At 35.6% G+C, this 14,049-nt stretch overlaps 1 protein-coding gene across 1 annotated transcript; it reads left to right on the top strand.

Moving 5' to 3' along the window:
• The first annotated feature begins 515 nt into the window (after positions 1–515).
• On the top strand, positions 516–10,406 carry MRPL58 (mitochondrial ribosomal protein L58). Its single transcript, XM_051995142.1, has 6 exons — positions 516–736; positions 1,935–1,971; positions 8,367–8,426; positions 9,462–9,544; positions 9,632–9,801; positions 10,034–10,406. Exons 1-6 carry the CDS (start codon positions 548–550, stop codon positions 10,116–10,118), a joined length of 624 nt encoding a protein of 207 aa, XP_051851102.1. The 5' UTR covers positions 516–547; the 3' UTR covers positions 10,119–10,406.
• Positions 10,407–14,049: the final 3,643 nt, after the last annotated feature.

The raw sequence follows: 14,049 nt of genomic DNA, 5'->3' as shown, positions 1-14,049 counted from the left end.
TAACACTTCCTAGCTGTGTGACCCTGGGCAAGTCACTTAATCCCAACAGCCTCAGCAAAAAAAAAAAAAATACTCCGAAAGGAACTTCACCTGACTTTCATATGGGAGTCCATGACACAAAAAAAGGAAACCTCTGGCTTTCATTATTTCTACGCTCTCTATCGATACATGCCTATGAAATCCTTACATTTATGAAATTACAGTCACAGTGGGGGAAAACCAATTAGAAAATAAGGATTTATTAAGTGTCTGTTATGTGACAGTCACTATGCTAAGTGCTGAGAATACAAAGAAATGCAAAAAGTAATTCCTGATTGCAAAGAGCTCACAGTTAAAAAAAAAAAAAATTTAATCCAACTTGCCACCTTAGAGGATTTACAAATCCCATTAATAAGCAAACTGCATGCTTAGATCGTGCCTTTAGGCTTGCTTCCTTAAGCCTAAAATGGGCGGATACACGTAGCCAGGAGACCCTGATCTTTCGCTGCGTTTCCGGCCGGATCTGTAACGAATGAACACCCACCGGAAACAGCCAGGAGAGGACAACATGGCCGCTACCCAGTGTCTTTGGTTACCGAGCCGGGCTTCTCTCAGGCTGGCCCTGCTTCAGCTGCCCGGCCCCTGTCTCTGCCGTGCTTTTCACGAGAAGGCAGCTAGTTCTGAGTTTAAGAGCATCTACAGTCTAGACAAGTTGTACCCGAACTCCCGCGGCCGAGAGACTGCCTGGAGAGTCCCGGTAAGGGCGAATTGGGTGGAAAGAGGGAGTTGAGGGAGGGAAACGGAGGTGAGCACAGGGTGACATCAGAGAGCCTGCACTTCATTGGCTAGGCATAGGGCTCGCCGGTTAAGTGACGGCGTCAGAGAGCTGTCGCTTCATTAGCTGGGTATGGAGTTGCCCATAAGGATGTCGGAGAACTGGTTCTTTATTGGTTAGGCTTGATGACGCTGTGAGACTTGTCAGAGAGCTTGCGTTTCATTGGCTAGGCTCGGAGACGAGCTCGGGTCCAAGAGCTGGCACTTAATGCAGTGTCTGTGCGTCACATGATTCCTTCCAGATGTGGAGTGGGACGTTGGTTGCTTTTAGCAAAAGAAACCTAAGGTTGCTCCTGGACCAGACCGTGGACTTTTTCTGGGCTTTCGTGACTCCTTGGCAGCTTAGCTTGGCAGCTGGCAGAATTGTTGGCTTTCTCTGTTGAAGAGTAGTGTATTGGTGGGGCAGCTAAACGCTGCGATGGGTAGAACACTGAGTCAGAAGCACCGCAGTTCATTCAAATCTTACCTCAGATTCTTACCCTGGTGTCTGATCCAGGCATATTCCTTTGATTTTTCTTAGATTTAAACGAAAACAAATTTAAATTTAAAAACACACGAAAGAGCTCAACATTGAATTGCTGGTTGTTATTCCAAGGATTCTAAGAATCTTTGCTATGGTGGAGTTATTAACAGCTTTCTTTTCAGTTTGCAATTTTTGTTATATTATAGAATCTGCTTCTATTCCCTTCTTTGATGCTTATATTGAAGTGCTGGATCCCACAGTGAAAAAGAATAGTAGAGTCATAAGATCTTAGTAAGATTATAGGATCTTAAAGAGATTGAGTTGACACCACAAATTTGATGACTTTGGGGGAGCATTCTTAAAGAATAGCTTATATTTGCATATGGTTTCCAAAGCACTTTTATCACCTCAAGAGTTGGCAAATGACCCACTTTTTTCTGCAGCCCAAACTAATAATTGCTTTTATATTAATAAAGTTTTATTGGATTTCAAGATATAAAAACCATCCCGAGTACATTTCCAGATTTCTTTTTCAAGCTATAGTTTGCCAAACCCTTTTCTTAAATCACTCAAGACAACAAATTCAGTTGCCCCAGAAGATTTTGTTTAGAATTGTATGTGTTTCTTAACACTGAGTGTATGTGTCTGTTTGTTGTAGGATGATGCAAAACAGTCCAGTACTGACATTCCTATAGGTAAGTCATCTTGTACCTCTTCACTGTCTTAGAAAACCAAATTATTCTTCCAAAGAGTTTTCTTTATTGTCTCTTAAGTTGAGAGTTTTATTGAATATCAAGTACAATAGGTTACCACTGCTACCTTATGCATCTTCTTTATGTTGCATTTACTGAAGCTTCACAAAAGACCTTTTTGCTAGCTAGAAAACCCTAAAACACTGACTGTCCTTTCTGTTTTTTTCAACCCTTTTCCTTCTGAGTTAAGTTTGGTCAAAAAGATTGCTTTTCACAGATTATGGTATCATAGAGTTGGAAGAAAATATAGTGATTCAGTTCTATTAAGATCTACTAAACAAACATTTACTGTTTTTAATAATTTACTTGTCATTATATAAAATATAGGTCGTGTAGTAAAATGTTCCGCCTATAATCAGGAAAATTTATCTTTCTAAATTTAAATGTGGCCTCAGATACTAGCTATGTGGCCCTGGGCAAGTCACTTGATCCTCTTTGCCTTAGTTTCATCTATAAAAAGAACTGGAGAAGAAAATGCCAAACTACTCCTGTATCTTTGCCAAGACAACCTCAAATGTGTTTACAAAGAATCAGACAGAATTGAAACAGCTGAGCAACAATAATGTACTTTTTTTTTTTTTTTTTAATAGTAACTTTGTATTGACAGAATCCATGCCAGGGTAATTTTTTACAACATTATCCCTTGCACTCGCTTATGTTTCGTTTTTTTGCCCTCCCTCCCTCCACCCCCCCCCCAAGATGGCAAGCAGTCCTATATATGTTAAGTATGTTGCAGTATATCCTAGATATAATACATATTTGCAGAACCGAATAGTTCTCCTGTTGCACAGGGAGAATTGGATTCAGAAGGTAAAAATAACTCAGGGAGAAAATCAAAAATGCAAATAGTTCACATTCGTTTCCCAGTGTTCCTTCTCTGGGTGTAGCTGTCTCTGTCCATCATTTATCCATTGAAACTCAGTTAGGTCTCTTTGTCATAGAAATCCACTTCCATCAGAATACATCCTCATACAATATCGTTGTCGAAGTATATAATGATCTCCTGGTTCTGCTCATCTCACTTAGAATAATGTACTTTTACTGAGTGTGGGCTACAAATAAAAAAAGTGAACAGTCATGGGGCCTCATTTATCTTACATTGTCCCAAGAATACACATACACATAAAAATAAATAGAAAATAATTTGAAAAAGAAGAGAGCACTAACAACTTGGGGAAATTGGAATTGATTTTTCTTACAAAGTGGGACTTGACCTAAGCCGTGAGGGAAGTTACTGCTCTGAGGAATAAAGGTGAAATGTATGCTATAACCATGATAGACAAAGGCATGGAGAAAGGGGATGAAATATTGAATTCAAGGACAATTTGGATAGACTATAGAGTACATGAAGGGGATTATTTAAGTCTGAAGAGCACAGGTAAAAACCAAGTAATGGAGTTTTAAATACCAAGGTATAGAATCTGGGTTTTATCTGAGTGGCAGTAGAAAGTCACTGATTTTTACTAAACTGGCAAGTAACATGGTCATAACTCTGTTTTAGGAATGTTAGATTTGCCAGCTGTGGGAAGGATTGAGACTGGAAATAGGGAGATTAATAGGAAGTTATTATAGTGTCCTGTAGAGAGGCAAATAGGATCTGAACTAGTGGGCATGTGAGAGAAGAGAAGGGGATGGATTTGAGAAAAGTTATGGAAGTATAATAAACAAGACTCGGTAACTGATTGGATAGGAAAGTAAGGAAGAATTAAAATGACTCAAAGATTACAAATCTGGGTGATTAGAAAGATAGATGTGTCATCAACAGAAATAAAAATATTAGGAAAAACAAAGCTTTTGACATATTGAATTTGACCTGCCAAGATATATATGTCCATTGGCAGTTGGATTTAGTCCTAATTTCTCATTTTTATAGCTAAGGAAATGTAGGCTCAAAGAGGTTAGCCGATTTGTCCAGACATACATAAGGATTTATGGTGGCAAAGTAAGGACTCAACAAGCTCCATTGTTCCTTCTACTTCACCTTCACTTCTTTGTAAAACAAGTATGGTATGGTTATTCATCATATTTCAGCTTTTATAACAGTCCTAATTTTAAAAATTAAAAAAAAAAAAAAAAGATTGAGGCCAACAGATCTGTGTGCCCTTGTAGTTTTTTACAGGAGATCTAGATTTCAGGATCAGTTTCTCCAGTGGCTGTAGATAAGTCACCTATTCCTTATCTTCTCTAGTTTTCCTGTCTATAAAATGAGCATAATAAAAATCTCTCTCTCTCCCTTCCACCAAAATTCTGAATATAAAGATATGAAATTCATTGAACTAAAGGTGCTTTATTAAAAAAAAATAGGTGACATTAATAATAAAAGGATTATATAAAGGGAACTAACACAAATATGTGAGACTAAGAATCATTGTCTGGTGGATAAATGGTAAAAGAATAAGAACACTTTTCTTTCCCTCTCCCCCAAGTAACAAATATTTTGTTTAATTCATTTGACCCTTTCACTACTTCCTTTAATTAGAGATCCCTAATAGTATTAGTTTATATTTACATAATGCTTTCATAACATTCACATCATCTCATTTCGTGTTTAAAATTAACCAGGGCACATGTTCAGCTGTATTGAACTGCTATTCACAAATTAAACAAAAAAAATTTTCATTTCTCAATACTTAAACTTCTCATATTAATCATAATGAAAATATATGTCTTCATTTTAAATAAATTACCTTTCTGTTAGGAGGTAGATAGCATGTTGTTCTTCATGTTTTTGTACTTGTTGCATTGATCAGAGACTTTAGAAGTCTTTCCAAGTTATTTTTCTATATATTCTTGTTAACAATGTGTAAATTGTTCTCCTAGTTCTACTTACTTAACTGGTATTAATTAATTTTTAAAGTTTTTCTCAATGAGAAAGGCCACCTGCATTGAGAGAGAGAACTATGGAGACTGAATGTGGATCAGAGAATAGTATTTTTATCTTTTTTGTTTGTTTTTTTCTTTTTCATGGCTTTTTCCTTTTGGCCTGATTTTTCTTACACAACATGACAAATATGGAAATATGTCTAAAATGATTGTACATGTAATCTATATCAGATTGCTTGCTTTTCAGGGAGGAGGAGTTCAGGAAGAAAGGGAGAAAAAAAATTTGAACACAAAATCTTACAAAAATGAATGTTGAAAATTATCTTAACATATTTGGAAAAATCAAATCTTATTGAGGCAAAAAAATTTTTTCCCTCTTTTGATATTGTCCATTCCATAATTTCTTATGGAACAACAATTTATTACATTCATAAGCCACAATTTGTTTAACTATTCCTCAAGAGGAGGACACTCCCTTAGTTTTCCATTTTTGTTATAGTTTTATATATACCGATCTTCTTTTCCCATCTTTCTTTGATGTCTTTGGGGTAGAGGTCTAGTGGGAAGTGGTTTAGCTGGGAGAGACATAGTTTGGTCACTTTCTGGACATAATTCCAAATAGCTTTCTATATCTCTTATCAAGAGTGTGTTGAGTTGTCATAAATAAACTTTTAAAAGAAAAATGTAATCTCCTAATATTCACATGCTCCAAGTCTCAATAATAAGAGAAATGCCTAAGGTTTTTACCTCCCACCCAGGAAATTGGAAAAGGTGATAAAAAATGGGGGCCATCAATGTTAGAAGGATTGTGGAAAGACAGATATCCTAATGCACTGTTGGGCAGTTTCTGAGTTGGTCCAGCCAAGCATTTTGGAGCTATGCTGTGCAAGTCACTAAAATATCCTTACTCTTTAACCCAGAAATTTAATTAGACATACTCCAAAGAGGTCAAAGATGAAAAGAATGGTCCTTTCCACATCAAAATATTTATGACAGCATTTCTTGTGCTACCTCTTGTGATAGTCAAAAACCAGAAGCAAAGTAGACACCTACAAGTTGTAAAATGATTAAACAAATTGTGGTATATGATATAATGGAATATTACTGAATTGTAAGAATGATTATGAAAAATGCAGGAAAGAATTAGAAGACACATATGAACTAAGGAAAAGTAAGTAGAACAAGGAAGACCATGAAACACAATGACTTTAACAATATAAATGTACAGAACAAAAAAAAAAGCTATACTCTGTGAAATTATAATGACCAAGTTTGTCCCTAAAAAAAAGATGAGAAAATATGTTTGGCATATTTACATTTACTATCAGACTCAGTTGATAGATTGAATGATTTTGCTGAACTCCTTTCTTTTTTTCCTTGTTTTTTTCTTCCTCTTATGAAAAGATGGCCCTTTCCAAGTCCAACTACTTTACATATGAAGTTGATCCTGTCTTCCTCATTTTCATTAGCAGATTGTTTACACTTTCTCGGTCTCTTTCTCTTTCTTCCCCCCTCCTTCATTTCCCCTTCCATCCCTTCCTCTTCTCCTTTCCTCTTCTATCTTTTCCTTTCCTCTCCCTTCTCTCTCTCTCTCTCTCTCTCTCTCTCTCTCTCTCTCTCTCCCCCTCCCTCCCTCCCTCCTTCCTTCTCTTTCCAATTACTTACTGATTTTTTTCCCTGCTACTACTTACAAACATGACAAAGTCTTCCTCCTTAAACCTTCTACCCCGTCCAGTAGCTGCCATCCTATATGTTTCCTCCTTCTTTACTAACTCCTTGATAAAGCTAATTACAATTAGGGCCTACACTTCTCTCCTTTCACCCCGCTCTTACCTCTCCTCTAAATCTCTTACAATCTGATTGCCAGCTTCTTTATTTTACTGAAATTGGTCCCTCTATAGTTAATAATGATTACATTAATTAAATTAATTAAATTAATGTTTAATTAGTGTTAAAATTTGCAAAATCTAATGACCTTTTTAAAATCCACATTCATTTTGCTAGAATACCAAAGACCAGGATTCAAATCTGGTGTCAGACGTTAACTAGCTGTGTGATCCTAGGCAAGTCACTTAACTCTATTTGCCTCAGTTTCCTCATCTGCAAAATGAGTTAGAGAAGGAAATGGTAAACTACTCCAGTATCTCTGCCAAGAAAACCCCAAATGGGGTCACATAGTGTCAGACATGACTGAAATGCCTCAATAGTGACATTCTTTTTGACCCCTGAAATATTTGACACTATCAACTACCATTTTCTCTATTCCTTTTCTTTTCTGTTGATAGTGCTTTCTCTTGGCTCTCCTCCCACCTGTCTGATCATTCCTCAGTTTCCTTTATTGGATGTTCATCCATGTCATAACCTTAGTGGGTACATGAGTGAACCCTGGCAACTAGTCCGGGACTCTCTTCTTTCTCTTTTCTACCCCCACCAATTGTCTATGGTATATTTTAGACTGGATGTCTTGTAGGTATTTCAAACTCATTATATCCAAAACAGAACTCATTATCGCGCCTCCCAAACTCCCTCTTCATCAAAGCTTTTCAGTTACTTTTGAGGTTGCCACCATCCTTTCAGTGATCATAGTTTCCAAATTTTTTGTCAACCTTATTCTCGCTCACCTCGTTTATCTAATCAATTGCCAAATTGAAAGAAGCTTCTTTCTTTACACCATGGCTCACATACATTTCCTTTTCATCACTTAGAACTACTACCTTAGTTAAGGCCCTCATCACCTCTTATCTGAAGTATAATAGTTGTCATGTAATTGGAGTTCCTGATGCAGGTCTCCTTCCCTTCTCTCCTTGCCCAATTCATCCTCCACTTAGCTGCCAAATATAAATCTAATGATTCCTAACTCTTTATTGTTCTTTAGGATCAAATGTAAATTCCTATTTTGCTTTTAAAGCCCTTCATAGCCTAGCCTTTTCTGTTCCAGGCTTCTCATATATAACTCCTCTCCTTGTGTTCTCTGATCTAGCTATATGAGCTCCCTACTGTTTTACTTGATAACTCCATTTTCCTTCTCTGTATTTTTGCATTGATTGTTCTCCCATGCCTAGAATGCTCTTTTCTTTCTCTCCACCGACCTTTGGAATCTGGTTTCCTTCAAGATTCAGTTTAAATCCCACCATCTGCAGAAGCCCTTTTTAGGTCATTCCAGCTACCTGTACCTGCACTCTGGGGCATCTTTCCATCTACTCTGACTGTTCTTTTATTTATCTAATCATATGCACTAGAATTTAAGCTTTTTTAGGATAAGCATTGTTTTTGCTTTTTCTTTATATGTTCAATTCTTAGCAAAGTGCTTTGTGTTTGCAACTGATAAAAGCTTGTGGATTGAGTGCTTTAATTTTTTGTTATGACCAGTAGTTTGCTGGGTAGGAAAAGGGGGAAGAGTATAATCAAAAATGAAAATGATGTTAAAATAACAATAAAAAATTAAAATAAAAAATAAATTGGTAAATGGATCATTTTGACCCAGAGTAAAAATGTCTTTTTCTTCTGTCTTACAGATCGCCTACAGATATCTTATTCCAAGAGTAGTGGTCCTGGAGGGCAGAATGTTAATAAAGGTACCTTATTGTTTTCTTTTATATTAAAACTAAATGCTATTTTGTTTTCTTACTCATTTTCTTTCTCTTTTGATCTGACTTTTCTTGTGCAACAAGAGAATTATATAAATATGTTTACACATATTGGATTTAACATATATTAGATTGCTTGCCATCTAGGGGAGGAGGTAGAGGAAAGGAAGGGAAAATCTGAAACACAAGTCTATGCAAGGGTCAATGTTGAAAAATTATCCATTTTGATGTTTTGAAAATAAAAATCTTTAAAAAACAAAACTAAATGCTTTTATTGCCTGGGTAGCTATGCTGTAACATTCCAAGCAGAATAAAGGGATTTTCAGTAAAGACTTAACTGTGGCCAGCTTAAGTAATCCTGTTCTTCATTCCAGCCTCTGGTCTGATCTTACAGCTTTTTGGCTCTTTGCTCTTTTTGCTGTTGGTTGCCACAACTAAATTTCGAGTACATGTATAGATCTAGAGAGAGAGCAATATAAAGCAACTGCTTGCCTATGAATGTATTTATTGCATTATCCACATATACACTATTACTCCTTGCTCTTTTCATATGTAGACAAGGAACATTGCATTGAGCATTGATGCAAATGAGAGCTTTATTTTTCAACTAAAAATGCTTCCCTATTCTTAAGAGGTTAGTTAACCCTCTCTACCCAGCTGATGACTTAGACTACTTGAAGGAGAAGATTTTCATACTGGAATCTTACCTATGCTGCTATTTAGTTGTTGCCTTGTCAAAGCCATTTTATCCCTTTGGACTAAAAGTTTTTTCATAAATGAAGGATTGCTCTAATGATTATTAAGATTCCTTCCAGCTCCAAATCCTCAGAATTTCACATTCCAGAATTTGAAACTTAAAGCTTTAGATGCCATTATTCTTGGAAAGTTACCAAGTAAGGATTACAATTTAATTTCTCAGAGCTGCATTATTTGCTTTCCATCAAGAAGTCTCCGTGAACTTATTATTATATATTATATTATGTTATATTATATTATATATTATATTTTCCCTCTTATTCACAGTAAATACTAAGACTGAAGTCCGGTTCCATTTAGCAACAGCAGACTGGATTGCAGAGCCTGTCCAGCAAAAGATTGCTGTCTTGGTAACTAACTCCCTTTATATACTCCTATAATCTTTAATTTTATTTAAACCTTTATATGAATAAATTTTGAATTTTCTGTTTTTCCAGTTTAAAAATAAGATCAACAAATCAGGAGAGTTGATTATTACCTCTGATTCCAGCCGCTATCAGTTTCGAAATTTGGCAAATTGCCTCCAGAAAATTAGAGATATGATTGCCCAGGCCAGCCAAATTCCCAAAGAGCCATCAAAAGAGGATGCTGTGCTTCGAAGGATCAGGTAACAGAAAGTTCCCTAGATTCCTTTACTAGGGCTTGGAGGTACCTTCTATCTGACAGGGTTCATATTCACAAGGGTTTTCAGGACTCATGACCAGATTGGGGTATCATAAAGAAGATGAAAATTCTGAATGGGAAGGGAGGAACTTGCCCATAGAGCTCACTGCTTCTCTTTCTACTCCATAGTTGCTCTTGGAAAGCTGTTGATATTAGGCATCACTTTTTGTTTTCAGGGTAGAAAACATGAATCGTGAAAGGCTCAAACAGAAGAGAATCCATTCTGCCATAAAGGCAGACAGGAAAGTAGATATGGACTGAATTCAACTTCCAACTTCATGAAGGAGACCTCTTCAGCGGTTCTCAGACTGGTTCTGCTCATAATGTAACATCATGGCACATGGACTTTTAAGTTAGAAAGACTACAAATTTAAGTTCTATGCAATTCACAACATACCCCTGAGAAACTTGTGTCATGCCTTTTGAGAACTCTTGAGTCTAAGAAGTGCAATTGACAGTCATTCAGAAACCCGAAGAAATGGTTCCTAGTGTAATAAGTGAAAGAAAAAATACACCTTTTTGTATTTAACAATAAAGTATTTCCAATTATTTGGTTCTTTGTGCATAATACTGAGATTGTGAGCCTGAACAACTCAGAGAATGGTGGTACCCTTGACAGGCAAAGGAAGAGTGTGTTTGGGAGGAAAGAAAATGAGTTGGAGATGACTATGGACACTTAGTTGGAAATATATAGTAGAGATTTATGATTAGAACTCAGGGATGAGATCAGGCCTGACCTCAGATTTAGTTTGTGTCTGCACAAAGATGATCGTGATAACCATGAGTGGTGTTGAGGTCATTAAGTGGTAGAGTATTGACAGAAAAAAGGCCCCAAAACAGAGCCTGGGGTTTTCATAAAGACTATATTAATGTTATTGTTAACATTGAAGACAACTCTAGTTGAAAGTATGATTAATGTGGGCAGCTAGGTGGTGCAGTGGATAGAGCACCACCCCTGAAGTCAGGAGAACCTGACTTTAAATCTAATCTCAGACACTTACTACTTCTTGGCTAGTGACCCTGGGCAAATCACTTAACCCTAATTGCTTCAGCAAAAAAGGGAAAAAAGTATGGTTAACAAACAGATTATGAAAGATTTAGTAAAATTAAAAGGAAATGGCAGCACTAAATGTGAACTTTTTAAAAAGAAGTTTAGCTGAGAATTTCAGTAAACATGGGATAGAAAATGCCATAACCTTTTTTTTTTTGCAACAACAAAAAGAGTGAAAATGCTATGTTGTGATCCACACTCAGTCTCCACAGTTTTCTCTGGGTGCAACTGGCTCTCTTTATCACAAGACCATTGGAATTGACCTTTGAATTGATCTGATCATTTCAGATTTGAATCTGATCATTGTTGATCAGAATTAATCATCACATAATCACATAACCAACAATGATGGTTCTGCTCATTTCACTCAGCATTAGTTCATGTAAGTCTCTCCAGGCCTCTCTGAAATCATCCTGTTGGTCATTTCTTATAGGACGATAATATTCCATTCATATGCCACAATTTATTCAGCCATTCTCCAACTTACGGGCATCCACTCATTTCCAGTTTCTTGCTACTACAAAAAGAGCTGTCACAAACATTTTTGTACATATTGTTCCTTTTCCTTCCTTTATGATCTCTTTGGAATACAGACCCAGTAGAGATATAGCTGGATCAAAGGATATGCAAGTTTGATAGCTCTTTGGGCATAGTTCCAAATTACTCTCCAGAATAGTTGCATCAATTCACAACTCCACCAACAATTTATCAGTGTCCCAGTTTTTCCACATCTCCAATATGTCATTATTTTATCCTGTTATTTTAAGTAATCTGAGAGGTGTGTAGTAGTACTTCAGAGTTGTCTTAATTTGCATTTCTCTGATCAATAATGATTTAGAGCGTCTTTTCATATGACTAGGCATGGTTTTAATTTCATCTGAAAATTGTTCATATCCTTTGATCTTTCTTGTGCAACATGACAAATGTGAAAATATATTTAAAAGAATTGCATCAATATCAACCAATATCAGATGTCTTGCTGGTCTTGAGAAGGAAAGACGTAAGGGAGGGAGGAAGAAAAATTTGGAACAGGAAGCCTTTTTTTTTTTTTTTTAAACATTCTTGTATTTTATTCCTAAAGCACTTCATTTAATATTTTGTCACTGGTTAAGTTTTAACCCTTTCTTTTTTATAATAGCTTTTTATTTTCAAAACATGTACAAAGATAGTTTTTAACATTTACCCTTGCAAAACCTTGTGTTCCAAATATTTTCTCCCTTCCCCCTAGACAGCAAGTAATCTAATATAGGCTAAACATGTATAATTCTTCTAAATACATTTCCACATTTATGCTGCACAAAAAAAAAAAAAAAATCAGATCAAAAGGGGGAAAAAAGCAAACAGCAAAAAAGGTAAAAATACTATGTTGTGATCCACATTCGATCTCCATAGTTCTCTCTCTGGATGCAGATGGCTCTCTCCATCACATCTATTGGAATTACCTTGAATCACTTCACTGTTGAAAAGAGCCAAGCCCATCACAGTTGATCATCACATAATCTTGTTGCTGTGTACAATATTCTCTTGGTTCTACTCACTTCATTAGCATCAGTTCATGTAAGTCTCCAGGAATTAGGAGTTTAGAGTACTTGAGATTTCAGGTATATTAGTATCTTTTAGCTTGAGCCTTCAGGTTCAAGAGCAAAGACCTGGAGAAAGGAAAGTAACTGAATAGATGCCCATCAATTAGAGAATGGCTGAATAACTTATGGTATATGAATGTGATGGAATATTATTATTCTAATAAGGAATGATCAGCAGAATGATTTCAGAAAGGTCTAGAAAGACTTAGATGAACTACTGCTAAGTGAGCAGAACTAGGAGATTTTTGTATGCAGCAATAGCAAGATTATGCAACAATCAATTGATGGATGTGGCTCTTTTCAACAATGAGATGTTTCAGGTCAGTTCCAATGATCTTGTAATAAAAGGAGCCATCTACATCCAGAGGTCTGTGGGAACCAAGGATGGATCACAATATAACATTCTCACTCTTTTTGCTGCACTCACATTTAGTTTTTTTATTCATTTTCTTTCCTTTTTGATCTTTCTTGGGCAACAAGATGATTGTATAAATATGTTTACATATATTGGATTTAACATATATTTTAACATGTGTAACATATAACAAAATTCTGACCTCTCTGGCACTTTCCAGTCATCTCCACACCATGCACATGTCCCCCTTCCATCTCTTCTTTATATATTCTCTTCTTCTATTAGACTATAAGCTCCTTTTTTTTATTAAAGCTTTTTAATTTTCAAAAGTTATGCATGGATAATTTTTCAGCATTAATCCTTGCAAAACCCTGTGTTCCAATTTTCCCTCTTCCCCATCCTCTCCCCTAGATAGCAAGTAATCCAATACATGGTAATAATATGTTCAATCGAATATATGCATATATATATATATATATATATATATATATATATATTATATATATATATATATATATATATATATACACATATATATATATATATATATATATATAATTATCTTGCTGCACAAGAAAATCAAATCAAAAAGTGTGTGTGTGTGTGTGTGTGTGTGTGTGTGTGTGTGTGTGTGTGTGTATGAATGAATGATATGACTAATGGGAATTAGTTTTGCTTAACTATGCATATTTGGTAAAAGGGTTTTGTTTTTCTTTTTTCAATATAGGTAAAAGTAGAAAGAGAAATAGATTTTTTTAATTGAAAAAAATTAATTAAGAAAAGAAAAACTAGCCTGGCAGAATAGTTGGCTTAAACCAAGAAATGATGGTCATACAGGTTTTTTTTTTAATGAGTTGGAAATACTATCACTTTTCCTCTTTTTAATGCTTTTAATAAGATTGGTTGAACTGAACCAAATTTGGTATGTGAATGTCTTGGGATATTATTGTTCTGAAAAAAAATGTTTTAAATAAAATAAAAATAAACAGAAAGGATTCAAAGAAGTATAAGGAAAGTTACATAAATTGATGCGGTGTGAAGTGAGACAATCTATGTCATGATTATAACAATATAAACAGAAGGGCCAAATACCCAAACAAAGCCTTGCATCATTATAATTACCAATCCTGGCCCTGAAGATGAGATTTCTTTCATTGGAGAGGTGAGGGACTATAGGTATAAAGTACAGTATCATACTGTTGC

This window comes from Antechinus flavipes, chromosome 4 (genome assembly GCF_016432865.1).
Source record: "Antechinus flavipes isolate AdamAnt ecotype Samford, QLD, Australia chromosome 4, AdamAnt_v2, whole genome shotgun sequence".
NCBI lineage: Eukaryota > Metazoa > Chordata > Mammalia > Dasyuromorphia > Dasyuridae > Antechinus > Antechinus flavipes.
Note: the sequence above shows the minus strand (reverse complement) of the source record. Positions and strands in the feature narration are given on the sequence as shown.